Source organism: Cinclus cinclus, chromosome 7 (assembly GCF_963662255.1).
Source record: "Cinclus cinclus chromosome 7, bCinCin1.1, whole genome shotgun sequence".
Lineage (NCBI taxonomy): Eukaryota > Metazoa > Chordata > Aves > Passeriformes > Cinclidae > Cinclus > Cinclus cinclus.
The window spans coordinates 8668618-8688581 of record NC_085052.1 but is presented as its reverse complement, the minus strand read 5'-3'; the positions used below and the strand labels follow the sequence as shown (position 1 = coordinate 8688581).

Sequence of the window (19964 nt, the reverse complement as noted above, 5' to 3'; positions counted from 1 at the left end):
GCGCGCAGTGCACGCCGAGCAGCTCCCGGGAAGAAAGAAAGAGAAAATCCCGAAGAAGGAAAGCAAGAAGCCTAAAGTCACTGGTGCAAAGGAGCAAAGAAGAGACATTTCCCTCCCCTCCTCCTCCCTCTTTTCCCCTCCCCAGGAGGAAAGAGAAGGGGAAAAAAAAGAAACTTTCACCTTGGACTCTTCTTTTTTTGGTGCAAACTTTCCCCCCCCCTCTTCTTTTTCCTTCCCCCCCCCCCCCCATTCCCCTCCTTTTTTTTTTTTCCTTTTGTTTTTCCCCTTCCCCTTTTTGCAAAATTGCTGCTGGTGGGGTGAAGCAGGAGGAAAATGCCGCAGCTGAACGGCGGTGGAGGGGACGACCTGGGCGCCAACGATGAACTGATCTCTTTCAAAGACGAAGGGGAGCAGGAGGAGAAGATCTCCGAGAACTCCTCGGCGGAGAGGGATTTAGCTGATGTCAAGTCGTCTCTCGTCAATGAATCAGAAACGAATCAAAACAGCTCCTCAGACTCGGAGGTACGGGGGAAGCCCCCCGCGGGGCCGTTTCGGGGCGGCGGGCGGGCGGGCGGGGGCCGCGCTGTGCCCGGGGCCGGGGGCGCCGCGCCGGGTCCCGCTCCCGCCGGCGCCCAACTTTCTCCGCGGCACCAACTTGTAACGATGCCTTCTGTTTTGTTCTGTTTGTTTCCCCTTCCACCTTCTCCCCGCACCTCTCCCTTCTTTTTCGCCTTTCATCCCTCCTCATCTCCCTTCTCCCCCCAACCCCCCCGCCCCCCCAAAAAACATCCTCCCCACCCCAACTACCCCCTTCCCCAACTGGCCCACGCCGACCCCCGGCTCGCTCCCAGGCGGAGCGGCGGCCCCCGCCTCGGTCCGAAACTTTCAGAGATAAATCCCGGGAAAGTTTAGAGGAAGGTGAGTACGCGGGCCCGGCCGGCACCGCCGCCCGCCCCGCACCGCCGCCCCTCCGCCGGGCGCCCGGCTCCTCTTTTGGGGACACTCGCTAAAAAAACTTTTCCTTTCCCCCCTCTCCTCCCTTCTCTTGCCCCTGTTGCCCCTTCCTTCCCCGCTCCCTCTCGTGTCTCCCCGCCATGTTAGCTGCGAAGAGGCAAGATGGAGGGTTGTTTAAGGGCCCACCATACCCGGGTTATCCCTTTATAATGATCCCCGACCTCAGCAGCCCGTATCTGCCCAATGGATCGCTCTCTCCGACGGCGAGAACGGTAAGTGCCTTTTTTTCCCCCTCTCTTTCCTCCCCCCCGCTCCTTCCCCGGCTCCCGCCGCCGCCGCGCTCCCGGTGCCCGCTCGCCCCGGCCCTGCCGCCGCCCCCTCCCCCGCGCCGCAAACTTTCCAAACTCCGCGGGCCCGGGCTGGAGGGGGTTTGTTTACACTTCGCCATGTTACTTTTTTTTTTTCCTTTCCCCCCCCCTTTTTATTTCTTTTATTTTGTTTTGTATTTTTCTTATTTGTTGTTATTATTTTCTTTTATTTCTTTTACTTTCAGTTTTGTGGGCAGGCTGGTTTTTTTTTGGTTTTTTTTTTTTTTTTTTGTCCTGAGTCTTTGCAACCTCCACTGCGATGGGGGGTGGGGAAGAAAAAAAAAAAAAAAGCAAACAAATTCCAAACATCACCTATTTCAATCTCAAAACAAAACTGGAAACAAATTTAAAAAAAAAAAAACACAAGAAGTTTGGGGTTAGGGTTTTTTTCCCCCCTTCCCCTTTTCTCTCCCCTTCCTTGGGGAAGGGGGTTATTTTCTCCCGGACGAGCTCGCGATCCGCTCCTCCAAACTCCTCGTTTTCCATGGTGATCCGTCGCCTCCTGCCCTCCTCCGTGGCGGCTGGGCCGGCTCCCCCTCCCCTTTCCTCCCCCTTAACCCTCTCCTGCCCTCGCCCGCCCCGGCCTGCGGGAGCGGCGATTTCATTGTGCCCCTTCGGGCCGCGGGTGCCGCGAGTTGTGCCCGGGCTCAGCCCGGTCCGGCCGCCCCGATCCGCGCCCCGGGGCGTGCGGGGGCCGAGCGCCGCTGCCCTGCCCGGCGGGGCCGAGCCCGAGCCCGTGCCCGGGGAGCGGCTCCGTCCCGGAGCGGAGCGGAGCGGGGGGAGCCGCGCTCAGGGCGCGGGGCTGAGTCCGGAAACAGCTCGCCGCGCTTGGCTCTGGCAACAACAACAGCAGCGCAAAAAATAATCAGACAAGTCGAGCAAAATTCCTCTTGGAAGTATGCTGGCAGGAAAACAATTTGCTGAAAGCGTCCGGGTTTGGTTTTTTTTTTTTTTTTTGGTGGATTTTTTTGCTCTTTTTTTTTTTTTTTTTTCCTATCCCTAACTTGGGGTTCACTGGCAGGGGGTGCAAGGCTGTGTGTACCTGCTAGAGCGAGGCTTAGCCCAGATCCCAGGAAACTTTGGGCTCTGCTGGTGGGTTTTATAGTCCAAGCTGTTTTCCTGCTTGTAGTGTCACCCACGGTGTGCTCTGCTCTGACATCAGATTTCTCAAGTGTCACCTTTTCTTTCCTTTTTGAAAGAGTTTTAAAAATTTTTCATTTTAAATGGTTAAATCCTCTGGGACTTCCAAACACCACTGATTCCTACCGATGGCTTTAGCATTGCTGTTTTGTTTCTTCTGGGTGTTTCTGAGTCTGAAGCGTTCCCACCATCACCATGTGTGTTTATACACTTTTTTTTTTTCCTTGTGGTAACACGAGATAGCAATTTACAATAATAGATCTACTGTTGGGTAGATGTTGAAGCCGTACTAATGACTGAGGGCTTGGACAACTTCAGTATATCAGATCTACAAGTGTTTTAAAGCATTAAAATATTGAACATCGGGTCAGTCTTGTTTTCACTTAGTAAAACGTCAGTAGACACAGATTAGTAAATGTAGAGTGACAGGGAGGTTGTGAGGAAGGTTTTCTGACTTTGCATGTGTTTAGTTAGGGCTGTGGCAGAGTTTTATTTTGGAAGCTTGTGAAGCTCTTTTTGCGAGGAGGTGATTTCTGGGACAGTAGCAGAGGGGTGACTGCAGTTTGCAATTGTAATGATGGGGAGGGGAATTCAGAGGCTGAATGCATTATATTTTTTCTTTTGAATATGGTCACCCACATGTATATGGATGACGATGATAAATTCCGAATTCCATAAGTACCAGAATCCAAATAGCAAAACAATCTTTGTTCCAAATTACTTTGTTGCAAATTGTGAAGCTTTGTATTCCCCTTTTTTTTTTCTCTCGTTTTTTTACCTTCAATGCATTCCACTGTTCCAAGTGCAGACTAATAGGAAGCACACCTCTGCTGCCTTTTTCTTAAAGCATTTTTCTTACAACAGCTACAGCTCTTTTTCCCTCATTACGTCTATTAGAGATCCCTTTTCCCTTAGCATGTGGGGATAGGATCCTTCAGCAGTTAGTTCTCCTGGAGCATTCCTCCCCTTGCTCCCCCACCGGTAAAAAAGGCCTCCATAGGAATGTTGGGTTCGTGTGAATTAAAGGTGCTGCACAAAAGCTTACAGGTTGGTTTATTGTTGGTATAGCAGGTGGCCTGTTTGCGTTATCAGATGAATTCTGAAAGGAGATTTCCACACTCAATAGGCAATTTTCTTATTTCCACATCCAGGCTCCAGCAACCTTCTTCTATCTTCTTAACCTTATTCTTTCACATTCCCTATGCTTGTTTATGTACCTGCCACTTAATTATAGCCAGGAAAAATTAAAGTTGTTTATTTAGGCCTGAGAACAGAATATTATAAAGATTCAGCGGGATAGCTGTTGTCTGTCACACACTATTTTTAGGTGGCTTCTAGTTCTCTGCTGTACCAGCTTTCAATTCCAGATGAACTAGATCTTTCTCTCTCCTGTTTGATTTTATTTTATTTTTAAATGCGCGTTGGAAACGTATAGATGGTTCCGCATAATTACAAATTTTATTTTTATTTATTTAGTTTTTCCTGGAGCCATATTTGTTGAGTGTCAGAGCATGCAAGGTAAAGAGGTGATACAGATATGTAGCAAAATTGTTTTTCTTTTCCTTTTGCTGTTGTACAATCTTAAAGGTCTGTGGGTGTGGTTTTTTTGTTGTGGTTTTTTCCTGGATTTTTTTTTTTGTTGCTTTATTTGGGGGTGTAGTGGGATTATTGTGTTTTTTAAATGCAGCTGTAATTGTCTGTTCAAGAGCAAACTTGTGGGCAGCAGTTTCTCCTTTACTGCTTCAGGAATGTGAAGAGTTATGAAGTATCATAAAATCTGCTTATGAGGAATAAATCTTTTCTCAAGGATAATGCTTTAAATACTGCAAACACTTCATCGAGATTGATAGGAATAATTTTTGTTTTTAAAAATCAAGGATTTTTCTGCATGCTAATCTTGCTATTGATAGAATACTGTAGCGTGCTTGTGAGAATAGATGTTATTAGGTAGAGGTCTAGTCAAATAGTGATGAAGTGATGCATCTGAGAGCACCAGCTCTATCCCTGCACTTGTACAGGGACTGGGGTTGGTTGCATGCTAGGGATAGTAAAGGAAACAGTTTTCCTTTCAGTGGTGGAAAACGTAGAAGTGGTGTACTTGATTTTTAGCTTAAATTTGGAGCTTGGATAATGCTTTTGGTAAGCAAATAGATGCAGTGTGATGTGAGAAAACCCTGCTGGCGGATGCTCTTATTTTTACTAGTACTGTTGCATCTTCCTTTCCCCTAAGTTGTTGCTGACTGAGTGAGACAGTAGGGGTAAGCTTATGTTTGGCCCTGAAGTTTGGGAGTTGGGAATAGCTGTGGTGGAGAGCAACCCCATCGCCTTAATTTTTATGCTTAGGAAGAGACACTTTCTTATTAATAGCCTTGAAAAATTGATGTTTTTCTTTATCTACTGAATCAAACAATGCAATCCTTCCTAATACAAAAGCTTTAGACCCCGGGGTGTGAAGGGTTAATGGTGGTCCCTTTTTTTTTCCCTCCCTCCAATTGTTTTGACAACACTTTTCAAAGTGTGACATTCCAAGCCCTTGCAATACAATGTAATATTACTGTAATTACACAGGTCATTACATTTTAAATAGAGAACAATAAAATGCTTATCGCCCTGAAAAAGAACAGGTGTTCTTGCCCTTCTTTGGTATTTATGCTAATTGTTTTTCATCTCCTTCAGAAATATTTATGGCTGGAGTGTTAAGGTTTCAGTCTCGATGTGACAATATTAATTCTTTACTAATCTTTATGGTTGAGGTTTAATGTCTGCTGTATGGATTATAGTATTAACGTCCACCAACTAGTTTAATAATGTAGATACAACTTAATATGTCAGCACTTTGGTACTTTATGATACAGAGCTATTCAGTGGAGAGGGAATTACTCACTTTGTTTAAAAAAATGAATGGACATGCTTTTAATAAAGTTTCTGGACTTGTGTAAAAACAAGCTGTTAAATAAGAACTGATGATCCTGTGATGTAAATCAAATGGAACCTCCATAAAGAAACTTTCCTCGTGCTTAATTAGATAGATTGCTGAATCACTCTGCTATAGCATTAGCATAGCTGGTGTACAGTGGCAGACTGTGTTTGTTAACTTATTTGCAGTAAAGAAGCTGATATATTTTTAATGCTATGTCTTTTTTCTTTCTTTCTTCTATTTTTTTTATTTTCTTCTTTTTCTTTCTTCTTTTTTTGTTCTCTTTGATAAGATTTTATTCTGGAGCAAATGCTGCTTTGCTTACTCTGTCAGTTTCTCTTCGGGGGGCTATTAAAATTAGTTAGAGAAAAGTTTCATGTTTCTGGGACCCTGCAAAACAATATAATGCAGTACTGTTACTTGAGTGTACAGGATAATTGCAGGACTGCACTTCATTAAAAATAATATTTGCTTTGGAAATCGAACAATTTTAATAGGTGCACCAGTGGCTGATTTGTAGTGAAAAAAAATACAGTAGATGCCTTTTCACGTTTTTTGAATGCATTCATGCAAGGACTGTGGATGTTGAATAGGGTGGTGTGGTTTATTTTTTCCCTTCTTCCCCTTCATTTTTTGTTCAAGAAAGTATGTGCTGATTTGTCAGCTGAAGATGGAGGGAGGAAGGAAGGAATATGTTGCAGCTTTCACTGGCGCTTGTAAACTAGAATGTAGGTAAAAATGTTTTAAATTTGTCAGGACTTTCATGAGCGGGCCCCAAAATCAGATAAAAAATGTGGTGTAGAGAAAAAGGACAGCTGCAGATTTTTTGTGTGGACGTGTGTTTCTGTACCATGACTAAAAACTCTAAGGACCTTTTCCCAGCTGTCTGGGAGTTATGTGGAAGTTGGATTATTGGCAGTTAAGCATGAGACAACCTGGATTTAGCAAATGCTCTCCTACACAGGAAGCAGATGACATTATCCTGGGGGAAGGGAGGAGATCCTTCTGCAGGCGCAGCCTTGGGGGAGACGCCTGCTCCCCCCAGCCTCAGAGCAGCCAAAAATGAGGCACGTAGAAATCTAACAGCGGTCAGGTTGTCAGTTTGGGTTTTTTTCAGGGTTTTTTGGTGAAATCGACACTTCCTTGCACACTGGGGTTGTTGTGAGAAGTTTCGCTTTGGAGGGAGTTGTGAGGTTTGGGGGGGATGTTTAAAGCTGTGTTCCCCGGGTGTCTCCTTAGTCCCATGTCCTGGCAAATATGTAAGTAAGACTTAAAACTTTGACTTTTAATTGGGCACATTTGTGAAGGAAATGGTTAATTTTACAACCAAAGGCAAACTTGCACCTCGACAGGTCTGCTGAAAGAAATGTGCCACAGTCGTTTGCTGGCAAGCACCGCAGGGTCATAAATCCACGGGGTTTATTTACAGCCTATAACACTTATGAATGTTAAGATATTTGACGCCACGCTGGCCTTATAATATCCAAGGTCCACAGACACTGGCAGTGGGTCAAATTTCTTTCACTAATTATAAGCAATGAGAGATGAAGTGTGGTGCAGGGGGTGTGTGGGGGAGATATGGAAATCCTTTCTCTCCCCACCTAAAAGGGATTAATATTTCTACTGCTCCTCCCAACTGCTGGTTTGTGTTTGTCCTTTTTTTTTTTTTAATTTTTTATTTTTTTACTACGTATGCTCCTAAGTTTATAATTAACGCTTGTGGTGCTGTAGAGGCTGGGCAGTGGGTAATGCAGCCAGGCTGAAAGAGGGAAGAAGTTTAGCACAGCTCGTGTCCTTTACAGAGGTCTCAGCAGTATTGTGCAGTATTTCCTAGATACCGGCACAAGCAAACATTTAAAGACAGATGCCACCTGGAAATGTCCTTTAATTTTCTCACATACCGCTGAGCTGGGGACGAAAGAAAAAACTACCTCAGGTTTTACGCAGAAGGAGGATGCTTGGAAATACATGTGTCAGACTGGTTTGTGTATATAAAACAGGGGCTCTTAGAAAAGCAGCAAAAGCCCACGTTAAGGGAAAACATGCGCTGAATGAATGAAGATGTTGAGGTTAGAGGCAGTTTTTAGGGGAGAAGCCCTGTGTCCTGCTGGAAGGGACAATGTAGGATGGACGTGTAGGTCAGCGTGGAGGGGAGCAGGGGGACGTGCACAGGGTGGTGTTTTGGGGAGGGGTTAACTGGGGGGAGGCACTGTGAGAGCAGGGGGGCCACTGGAGAGTAATTGGAGGACAAAGGAGGGATGCTGGAGCGTGAGGAGAAATTGTAGAAACTTGGGGGGGCGGGGGGGAAACGCCAGGATTTGAATGGATGGTTGGAGGGGAAGCTTGGGATCTGGGGATTGACTCTTAAGTGTCAGGAGAGTCTGGGGCCCGAAAGAAGCAGTGCTTCCCTCAGCAAAGCTCGTTGTTCTCGGCTCACTCCCCATTACACACGCTTTGCTAGAGTGGACAGTCAGATTTGAAGTGCTGCTGTCTTTTCTGTGCTGGGGGTGTGTGTGTTTTAACAAGATAATGTGATTACTCAAATATGCCTAGGTGTTACTTTTAGCTTTAATTTCTCCAGCTGTTGATTTCAGGTTCCCCATAGGTTACTGTTATGCTTGGAGACTAATTTAAGAAAAAGGCAGGGTTATGTGTGGTGGAAAGCTGCGACCATATGTTTTTCTTCTAGAACCATGTAAAGCCTGACTTTTTTTTTTTTTTTTTTTAAGAGGGGCTGTCAATTCGTCTCTTCCACAAATAGCTGTACAGTTTTGTTGAAGGTTTTATGCATTTCCCTAATCAATGGAGCTCTGTGACTTATTAGCCCCCGGGGACAGATCCGAATCCCCCAGCACTGCGCTGCAAAGCTGGTGTGATATTGTACCTTTTTAACAGGTTATCAACAAGGATGTTCCTCTCATTCCCGAGATGCTTCCCACCCCCCTCCCCCGCGATTCTTTCCGGCAAAATCTGTTCAGTCTCACGCCTTTGTTTTAGGTTGGCTAAACCCTCGACCCTTATTCTTTGTGGGGTCACGCTCAGGCAACTGGGCAGTGCTGAATGAGTTAAGTCGCTGGCTGAAGTTTGGCTTCATGCAACTAAATTTGAGGCCTGGTAGGCATTAGCAGGGCACAGCACATTTACAGAGCTTAATTAGTACGCGCTGTAATTGTTCATGGTCTGCCAGAAGGAGTAATGTTCAGGAAAAGTGGAGTCGTTCTTCTGCAGTCTTTAGTTTTAAAACGATAAATCACTTGCATATTTGTGCAGTGATTCAAATGGAGCTGAGACCTCTCCATCTCAACATGTGGTAAATTGTAAAGTCAATGAATTGCAGATGTAGGGTACAGCAGATTCTCTAAGAAAATGCAGAATGAATGGGAACGGGTGATGCTATAAATACGTACTGAGAAGATAACTGGGTTTCTGCTTGCTGTGCCAAATATGATAAACTAAAGATATTAGCAATTTTCTTCTAAATGTATTTATTTTAAATATCTTTAAACTAAGCATAGGGGTACCATATTACTTCACTTAGTGAGGTTTTTATTAATGTTCCAGAACAATGGGTTTCATATGGAAATGCGCGTGATAGCCATATTAATATAAATTAATTCATCATGGGTAATACTGTAACTGTTACTGGAGTTTCTAGTGCTGGGACACTTTAAAGAGTGGCTGCAGCAACTTAGAAGAAACGTTGTGGTAGAGGATGCCTCTATATCCTAGTTGAGCCAGGTACTGGGATTATTATGTATCTGTGATCCCTTCCACCTTCAGAGAGACTTTTTGTGTGTGCTAATCCAACAGCCTAGAGCCTATTTTAAAAAAGCAAAACACAAACAAAACGGTGCTATACAGACTGACATCGTAAATGCTTCGTATTGTTTCTTTTTCTTTTTTTTTTTTTTTTTTTTTTTTTCCAATGAGGAGAATGTGTGTCACTCTTACTGCTGTGAAATCTTGTCTTCCTTGGGTTTGGTCCAAGATCCATTGAAGTCAGTGGAAAAAAGGCTTCTATTAATAACGAAGGGCTTTGCATCAGGCCCCGTGTGTCTTGAACCAATGGCCAAGTTCTTCAAAAGTGGATGAAGGTATTGAGAAAGCCAAACTCAACCTAATATGATATTGATGTATTGCTGCTTCTTCATGGTCCTTTGCTGTTGGGGGGGGGAGTGGGGGGTGGGGGAGGGAAGTAAAGTTCCATTTCCAGTGGTGCATTCTTGAATGAGCTCCTGCTTCTGCAGCATCCAACTTTCCCACGGAAGTGTGGAGCATCCTGGCAGGATCAGGGTTTGGTCTGAGGCTGTGTTGCATGTCAATTCTGCTTTTCTAATATGAGTAGGTGGATTTGTATGGAAGTTGTAAAAGTTAATGATTGTTCTCTGACTCATATGCTGCTAGCTTCAGCAAAGAAGAAATGATGACAGGAAAATGACAGAAATTATAGGAACCAAGTAGGCTTTGAGTGGAGAATGGATTTATGTTGTTTGAAATGCATTCGCTGCTTGATGAAGGAAGTTCAAGGAGAGAGATGATGGGAGGGCAGTTTCTTTTTGGGGTCAGATGTTTTGGGTACCAAACTCCTGGAGGCATTCATCTAGGGAGTGAGGCTGAATTCAGGAGGGACTCTAGTTGGACTTATTAATTTTTGTTCTTCTTACTGACATAGTTAGTCCTGCCTAACTGTTCTCCCCTCTTGGCAGAACAGGTTTTAGTGCTCTAGGCTCCATGGGAAGTATGATTGTATGCCTATGGCTACCAAGTATGAATATATAAATGTGTTCAACTTGTGTTTATTTCACAGCTTTGTAGGTCTTTTCAAAGTATCTGTGGCATTAAAGATGCTATATAAAACAAAATCATTCTCTGCTGCTTAATTCACTATTGGTGGTGATGCGGCAGAGACACAAAAAACCCAAAAAACCCCAAACCAAACAAAAAAACCCCAAAAAACACCCCCCCCTCCCCCCCCCCAAAAAAAGCCAGTACAAAAGGAGGATGTGGGGAGTAATAAGGTAATAGAAATATCCAACTGAAAATACTGCAAAAATTCTGGGGAATATGAGAGATTCTTGGATATTGATACAATAGAAACAATTTGTCCTATTTTAAGAAAGGGAAAAATAGAGCAAGAAAAGGTGGAGGTGTACCTCTTGGAGCACATCCGAACACCCGCTGGAGTCAGTGACTCCTTAAATAATGATCTGGAAAAAGTCTGAGACTATAGGCTCTCTGTTCTGGAGAAAAACCACTACATTGATTTCTGGTTTTAACTGATACTAATATTTAATAAAGGTTCTCTTGGAACTGCTTTAAACCCTAGCCTGAATAATTTTAACTTGGTTAAATGAGTGAACTGGTTTGGGAACATAGACAGTAAGAGGTTTGCATTGGTTTAATTAGATTTAAGAGATTTATAAAACCAGGACCACTACTCTGACATAGACAAGGTCTGGAAGTCGGTGTATAGATGATGCATTGATCTATGCCCAGGATGAACAGACAGCTATTGGAACTCCTCTACTATAAATGTTTGCCAATATTAAAGAATCCAGGGGAAGGTATGACCTTGAATGAACACATCAGAAGAATAAGATGGCAGTCAGTGTTTCTATCTTTGTTTTCTATGTGACATTTACAGGAAGGTTTTCTCCCTTTCAGAGGAGTTACAGATTGTAGTTGTCTTTCTGCAAGTCGAGATTTTTATTATTATTATTATTATTAACCAAATGTCTCAGTTTACTTCAATCCTTGTTACATTCTCCCATGGGATTTTTATTAATTCTTAAACTGCACCATAAAATGTAGCTTAAATCATGTCTGTGTCAATTAAATTAAAAAAAGGTACTTACAGGAGCTAGTCATGAACATAACTGCTACACTGGTCACAAACCACTGTGCAAAGAATATACACAGAAATTATTTTATCTGGATAGCAACTAAATATCTTTACTACAATCCCCAGGGTTATTAAAGGCCAAGTGCTTGGTATATGTAGCTAGTTTATTTTCCATTGTATTCTGTTGCTCGACTACAGTACTTGAAAGTACTTAGTTTTTAATTTCATAAATGTGAAATTAAATTTAATAAATATGGAATGAAAAAGTGAAAACTAGAACCTGGGTCTCACTGGGTGGTTGTAAATGGAAAGTAGTGAGTTGCTGTGGTGCTGGTGTGCCCAAATATGGACACTGGACTGGCTACACAGGTACATCTGTGTATATGCATGTGATGTATATTATTCTTGAATGCATACTTGGTTATCAGGTGTCTATTCAATTTTAATTGACAATATGAGATTCCTGTGGTTGCTCTGTGCACAGATTGCCTTGGGGCTCTACAGGGTTTGTGGGAAGAAAAGCCTTGACAAGTTTCCATTAAGCCCTGAATCAGGCAGTTGGAAAAGAGGAGAATGAAAGGAGCTGAAAAGAGGGACAACTTGTTAGTGTTGCATTCTGCGTTTGCAACGAGAAACCTCTTTTAGACAAGAGTGGTTCTCAGGCCAAGAATTTCAAACTCGCAGAGAAACCTGTCCAGAGCACAAAAGTTGTTTGAACAGGGTGCAGAATTGTCACAGTAATTAGAGCAATCTCCGTTTACTGAGTGGCAGCCTTTATAAAGGACAGGGGATAAAAGGTTCAAATTCATCTTTCTCTCTCCGATTCACTTCTGATGAACTGCCTCTGTGTATGTATGTGTATATGAAGGAGTGTGTGTGTGTGGCCACATTTTCAGCTACTCATCATTTGATTGTCCTTCCTTTAAAAGAAGGACATAGGTTTCTTCTTCCTGCCTCCAATGGCATTTTTAGGCTTGTTTTGTTTTGTTTTTTAAGTTTTTTTTGGTGCTGTCATTTGATTTACCAGAATAAGAGGATGCTTGGGAAAATGCACTTGTGCACTTGTGCTGTGGTGGAGGGGGAGCCCCAAATATTTCTCAGTTGGTTTCTGCTCTTACTCTGCATGTTTGACTCTTAGGAGCAGTCCCATTATTTTTAAAATAATTACTTGTGGAAGCAAGAAAAGTGAATGGATAAGGCTTGGGCCCTGCAAGTTTATCCTCTTGCCACTGCAAGGTCTGTCCAGAACTACTGAATCAGCTGGAGTTTTGCCATTGCTCTTATTAGGAGAAGGATGAGGCCCGTGGATTACATGAGACTGAGTCTTGTGAACAAGCCAAATGAAACTGTAAAAATCAGGATTGTTTTTGTGCACGATGCAGGAGTGTCTGGAGGACTCAGTCTGGGCTCTTCTTGGTCAGACACTGCACAGAGAAAAATGGGAGTGAATGAGTGAGTGAGCAGTGTGGGTGTTCTTGCCTGAGGAAGAAAATGTGACTGCTGAATTTCCTGTACTCCTTTACTCCTAAAGAAAAGAAAATACCAAGCTCCTTGGGTTTCTTAAGTAATCATCCTGGGTATAATGTTGGTAATTTAGATTCCATTTAAATAGCTGCTTAGGTTTTGTGATTACTTTTTATTTGTTCTCCCCAAAATAATGTAGGATCACCACTTTGTTAAGGTTTGGAGCTGGCAACCTTGGCTAATTTACTTAATCATTTAGTCAGTGTTGTGTTTCTCCCCTTCATTCATCTCTGCATCTGAATGCAGAGGAGAGAGAGGAGCAATTTAGGCCAATGTCTTGACTCTGTCTTGTGTTTTTCTGTATCACATTGCCTTGAAGACCCCTGGCTTGGCTAGTCAGGTGTTTTGTTGGCACCCTGTGAGTGCTGGATGTCTCCTCCCCTCTTCTCCTCTGGAGACCTGGGATCAGCCAGCAACTGCAGCGAGTTCCTAAGGTATGGATGGACCGGAGGGTAAAGGAAGGTCTTGCTGCTGATATGGATACATTGTTAAAGCAAGTAGTGATGGCTGTGAAAATTGTATTTCAGAGATCATGTGTTCTTGTATAGATTGATTTTTTTTTTTCCCCTTTCATCCTCCTTCAATTACTTTCCGCTTAATAATGATGATGAAGAAGAATTTGGCTAGATCTCCTTATGTTTTAGCAAAAAGCAGACTTCTTTTCTTTTTACATGGTTGCGCCCTAGCATGAAAAACTATGGAAAAATTACTTGTCTTGGAGTTTGCATTGCAAAATTACCTATTAATGTTCAGCAGCACGTGTTCCTCTAGTTCAGTTGCCTTGTGTATGAGCATCGTGTGTGAATATGGCAGTGCTTTCTGATCATGGAGAAGTTGTCTTGGAGTTGCAAAGAGGAGTTGGGAGGTGCTGATTTTCCTGGAAGTAAATGCTGAATTGCTTCAGCAGTGTTCGAGCATAGAGTGGGGTTTGTGTATTGGACAATGCCATGGTCACGTTGAACAATGTCTCCATTTTTCGATGATGCTGTTTTGTCTCAACCATTGATGGTTTGCAGACCAATTGTGATGTCTACCATCTCAAAAGAGTACCAGTGTGGTACTAATTGTACCAGAACTAATTGTTGTTGAGAATGTACTTGTTGCAAATGATGGACCTCTTTTGAACATGGCTTTCTCAGTCTTAGCCCTTGTCCGTTATTTTCTCAGCTGGTAATTAATTTCTTGGTTTGTTGATTTGTCAGTACTGGGCATATCTTCAGTGTTGAGTTCTCTGTAGTAATTCTGCATCACTGAGGAGTAATTGCTCGGCCTATAAAGTCACTGATCTCATTCATTTGCTAGCTGGATAACATTTCCCATTAGACTGTTGTGACCAAGTTATCCATCACAACAAAGCCTAACCATGTCTACAGTCCATGTCCTGGCTGTGGCTTGGTGCCTGGAGAAAGAGGGGTGGAGGAAACTGAAGTGGTGGTTGCAAGCCAGAGCTCATGACAGCAACAGAAAGCTTTTATTTGATTTTACAGCTGTGTAAAGTCCAGTTCAGCCTGGAAGAACAGCTGTCAAGTTTAGTTGAGGTGGCAACACAGAGCAGACAATGTAGTCTCCTTGTTGTGCGGCTTTTCCTCACTCCTGCTTTTCTGCCTGGCTCTGGTTTGCTTCTCTGCCTGCTGTTGATGTTGTTTGTGACTGGAAAAGCAGTTTGGAGGTGCTTCCCTTCCCTGGAGCTGGTGGGCCAAAGCCCCAGTCCTGCACATGCTCTGGGCTTGCCTCCATACCAGCCCTCTGAGGAATTGTCTCCAGCCCAGCTGGGTCTGTGCTTTTGGGCTTGGAGGATCATGGCCTAAGTTGTGATCCCATGAGGAAGCTTATAAAGTTTATTTTGGAAGCAAAATACTTTGTGAAGCAGGAAGGAGACTAAAGAGAGTACTGAAAAACTGGTGCAAATGAGAAGCAACTTCTTCATTTATACTCTGTGCTATTGCTCTGGTTTGTGGATTCAAGTAGAAAATGGGCAGTATTTAGAAATCTCCTGAGTTTCCTGCCCTGCCAGCATCCGCACATGCTAACTGCCTTTGAAATTTGTTTTTGTGTTTTGTTTTTTTTTTTCGCTGCTCCTTGAATATGTTAGCTGATGCCACAAAGAGTGAGCTGGAGTCTCATGAAGTCTTACTTTCCTTTTTTTTTTTTTCCCCTCTGCTGTTGGAATTGTTTGTTAAATTCCAATTACAGGGTTTGTTCTACACCTGTACAAACCCACAGCCATTGTTAAGGGAATAATTTGAGGACAATGGGGTTAACGCAGGTGTACACAAGTGCAGAATTTGGATTGCAAAGTCCTTTGATTACTCTGTGAGCACAAGAAAGAGAAACGAATTCAGCTTAATTTTCTGATCCTAGATAAAATTTGTAGGACAAAGATTTGGAGGAAGGGTAAATGGGGAGGGGAATAAATGTCTGAACATGTTCAGACATGGCACTGAATGCATATGAAATGGAAAGCTAAAAGGAAATAAACACTACACTCCTCTTTCCTCCCTACCTCACCCTCATACCACTTTCATGGAGTCACTGTTCGAGGTATAGCTGCATGAGGTGGATGGTAATGATCTTGCACACTGATTGCCTTCCCAATGATCACATCTCAACCTGAATGTTTGCATGGAACTGAGGTGCTGGGACACTGGGGTGTTTTGTGGTGCCAGCAATCACCAGCCCCAACTGCAATGCACTGATACAATCAGCAAGTTGCATTAGGTGTGTGTTCACGTGGGTATGCTGTGTTTGGTAGGAGCACAGTCAAGACAGTCGGGATGTCTGGCTCCCAGGATGATTTTCCTCTGAAGGTGAAGGTGTGTGTAGTTTCCAAAGGTGACTTGCTGTCTCATGCCTCCAGATCAACCTTCAGAGATGGCAAGAACATCAATACAGCCAGGAGCATGAAGTGCTGGAGCCTGTACGACACCTCCTCTTGGTAGTCTGTTATGTTGATGCAGAGATTTGCAGTTTTGTGTAATTTCCTGATTATCTAACAGAGGGTTATCTTTCTCTGGGGAAGTTCTAGTAATGGCTTTAAGAGGTTCTTGCAGAATGAAAGCCAAGATCCATGTCCTTGCTGTGGTTGTAATCAGAAGCGGTTGTAACTTGAGATTGGTTTCTCTTACAGTTTCATCTTATTTCAGTTTCTTTCCTCCTCTTGGAAGTTCCTCCAGGCACAGGTCAAGCTTTCGCTATTATACGAAGTACTCTGTGTATTTGGGGTACAATAAAGTAATAAGTAGGAATGATGGTTAGTGATTAGATAAATGTTCAGATCAGTTTATCCTCTCAGTGGTTCTCCTGTTAGAACTAATCCTGACTGCTACAAATAGGTTTGGTATTTGGCATTTCAGTTCATGTAGGAGGGGAGAAAAAGGCTGTTGCCTGTGAAATGGTTCAGAAGTTACCTACCGTTCTTTTTCAAAGAGTAATAACTCAGCTGTGTAGCACAACAGGTGGCTCAGGTATGAGACTGTTTGATCAAGAGACAAACCGGTAGTTACCTGTCTTGGTTAGGCACCAAAGTAGTTGTGGTTGTACCTATGCCCAGAGGAGGATGAGTTACCTTCCAAACAATGTCAGGCAGCCTGGCTTACACTGGGGAAACAATCAGAGTTCTTTATTAAAGGCTAATTTGAAGTTACAGAAAGAAATACTTTTCACTGATTGGAGGCTGGCTGGAAGGTGGCTAAAACAGTCCTTCATGATGTGCCATGGTTTGAACCATTAGAAATCGGTATTTTTCTCTTTGGTGGATGGTGTGACCTTCTGCTAAAGATTGTAGTTGCAGTAGGATAATGAGTAATGATTTGCCTTAAAACTTTAAGAAGATTAACCTCTGAATTGCAAACTTGTTGAGGTTGTTGAGGTGATCTTATTTCTGGCAGGTGATATAAGGTAGTGGTTATGGTGATTCTTTGCCTTTGCAGTTACGTGGATTTTACTGAAGCAAGTTAAAGACTTATTATCCAAGTAGAGGGAAGAAATGAATTAAAAAAAAGAAATTTAATGATTTCTTTTTGCATGAATGTGTATACACTGACCTAACAGAAGATGAAACTGGTGTTGGTTTGCTCTTCCTCAGTGTTTATCAGTATAGATTGTATTAATTTCTGCTGTTTGCACCTGTTTCTTTGTTCCTTTGTTAGCAGAATTATGTATGTATGTATGTTTTCTGCCTCAGAAATTTTTATAATTCAGCCTGTTCCATGCTATATACAGTCATTTTAACATCATGTGGTGTTTAGTCTGTTGCATAGCACCTAGGTGGGGTCACCTTCTGAGCAGCTAAATGACTTTTTTTCTGCTACTGTAGTAAGATTTGTCCCTGTACTGGGAATGCTTGAGCGCGTGAGGTGGGCACTGGGTGGCATCTTGTTCTCTCTGACCCGGACAAAGACTCAGGTCCAGGGTCAGCCAATTCTAACTCGTGTTCAGGGAAAAAAGAGGGGAATGTGGCCCCCTGTGATGAATGGGCCTCCTGTGCTGATAAACACCAAGGAGTGATGTCCCATTAGATGACAAAGCCAGAGAGGGACAGTTAACATGTGGTGTTACTTGAGTGCTTTTACAACTTGAAGGAACACTGCCCACCCAAACCAAGTCCCAGATTTCAGATTTAATTTATACTTCTGGGCCTGCAAAACCTGAGAGAGTGGTTCATTCAAGAATTGCAGTAGAAATACTTGGTTTTAATCAAATGAGCACATCAATGTAGTCAGAGATACCAACATCTTGGAACAGTTGGAAACAGGGGAGGAACTACATCTGAACTAAAATGAAGCTGGCTTTTGCATAGTGTTTTGGATGGCTTAACAGCTACAAATTTATGAAGATATAATTAACTATTTTTCCAGGGTAATGGTTAATTTTTAACATAAACTTCTGTTTAAAAGCTTCAATAAATGTTTGCAGATTTTATAGAAGTACTACTAAAAACTGTGCTCAAAATAAGCCTTGAACATATTTAAATAGAGCTAATTCTGAACCAGGGGTTTAGTGCAGAAATCTGGAAGAGATTGATAGGAAACTATTAAGATCTGTTATATATTAAAATAGTGTGTTAATATCTGTATCAACATCTATAATCTATATAACACCAATATTTATAGTATTATTTTAACGCTGATATATGCATACGCATTTAATAGATGTAAACACACACATGTGTATTTTAAGTATATATTGAGATTTCTTTTTCTGCAAACTTGAGGTCATGGCAACATTTGAGAATCAAGTACGTGGTTATTTTCTAGTCGCTTTGGAGGATTCTTTGTAGGGGAGGGCCTGCCTCTCTATGTGAGAACAAGCACTGCCATGAGGTGCTGTGCTCAGTGGTCACTATGAATAAGCTGTGTGGTTTCCTCTAAATCACCTGAAATTAGGCCATTTGAAGGCAGGACTGGCTGCATTGCTTGGCCATCTCAGGCCATGGGCATGACTGTGACTAGGTAGCATTGGTTTCTGACTCAAGATTGTGAAGGTGGGTGCTTATGTGGGAAAACGCAGACACTTCTCAAACAAGCACAGGTTAGTCCACTACACACATTTTTCTGTCCTTGTGGTAAGCTGGGCTATGGTCTTCCAAAGCCCTCCTTCAGCTGCAGTTACCATCATGGGGTGATCCACTGGCAGCTGGAATTCCAGAGGTAGTGGACTGCTGGGGCTTGTCACGCACAGAAGCAAGAAAACTGTGGCTTGGTGCTGGCTTCTGTGATAGTGCAGCTTGGTGTTGACTTGGGCTGTCTGTGTGACACTTGGATGTGCCCAGGTGTTCTGTGTGCTCATGGTGGCTCACCAGGGTTCTGGGTGGTCCTGTCTGGGAAAATGCTGCTTGAGTCTTGGGTATGTTCCTTGACATTATTCCTTGAGTAAATGTGGCCTTTAAGCCAAAGTGGTTGTGCTGTGTCTGTGTCCTGCTCTGAGGGAAGTTCATTCCTAGGGAGGATTGCCACAGCCCTGGGGAAAGGGACCACTCTGCAGGCCAAGCTTCAAGCTCGAGTTCAGTGCAGCCACAACCCTTCAGGGATCCATCAGGGATCCTGATGGGCCAATGATATTTCGATATGCCTCTGGTAATATAATCAGCTGCCACCCACTACTCAGCTTCTAAGCTGATCCTAAAATAACCTTTGGTAGAATGACACATGTGAAGCTTCTCTCTGCTCCAGTTTAATCTCCTGTACACAGTCCCTGTGTAATGTTTATATGACAGTCATAAGGAAGGCTCTGTAGGTGTATCCAGACCTTTTATGAGAACATGGCACGACATCTTTTATCTCCCTTCTCCTTGGTGTTCTTGTCTCTGCTTTCAGTTTTGATATTAGAACTGGTGTGGACCTGCCCCATCTCATGGATGGAGTGTGAGCTCCCACTTTTCCAACTTGCTGAGTGCTCAGTGTTCTTTCTGAGGACACATGGTTTGGACTTTCCCTTTTTTCCCCTAATGATCTTTCACAAGAATAATAAACCACAAACGGATGTAAATGGCTCCATGAATGGGTTATATGTATGTGTGCATATATAGGCTGTCTGGTTCCTTAGAAGACTTTATTGGCATAAGTTTGGAATATTTACAAGTGGCAAATTCATTGGTGAGATTATGTAGCCCAGACTAAATGAGCTCTGAAGGGCATTTATAACACCTTCAGACAAAACAGCCTTTTTGTTTACAGCAAGGGAGTTTACGTGCGTGCGTGTGTGTGCATGCATATATATGTATTTATATAAAATATAAGTATGTGTCTATGCCTTTTTTTCTTTCTCTGAAATACAGAAGTAGCATTAATATTTCTGCTTCTGGCTGTCCATAAAAAACACAGTAACCCTGGAATGATAGGGAAGCTGTCATGTGAGTGCAATATAGGAATGCCTGCCTGTCACTTTTATAAAGTGGCATTCCAAGGTGGTCAGCCAGGCCCCCTGGAAGCTCCTGAGGACTGTAGGTAGTGGTGAGGTTTCCTGAGTGCTTTGCAGGGGTTTGAGGAGCATCTTCCCCAGCTTGGTGGTGAAATGCAGCTCCTTGGGCCAACCTTCGTAACGCCTTGGACTCGGCAGTGCTCACAGAGGGCACACAAAAAATGTAGCTTAAAATCCTTTGTTTTCTTTGGCCAGCAGCTTGAGGGGCAAGAGGAGAAGAGAAGGAGGGTGGAGGAGCGGAGAGCAAAAAAATGCCCTTTTGTAGTAGATTGAAACAAAACAACATCCAAGAAACATTGGT

The 19964-nt window shown here is 43.1% G+C and overlaps 1 protein-coding gene across 10 annotated transcripts in view; it reads left to right on the top strand.

Moving 5' to 3' along the window:
• The first annotated feature begins 244 nt into the window (after positions 1 to 244).
• TCF7L2 (transcription factor 7 like 2) overlaps positions 245 to 19964 on the top strand; it is a 172951-nt gene continuing 153231 nt past the window's right edge. For all 10 annotated transcript variants that reach the window (XM_062496367.1, XM_062496366.1, XM_062496365.1 and 7 more), the window contains exons 1-3: positions 245 to 522; positions 852 to 918; positions 1102 to 1226. In XM_062496367.1, the coding sequence (XP_062352351.1) occupies positions 334 to 522; positions 852 to 918; positions 1102 to 1226 (381 nt within the window). In that variant the 5' untranslated portion in view covers positions 245 to 333. The remainder of the gene's footprint in view (positions 523 to 851; positions 919 to 1101; positions 1227 to 19964) is intronic.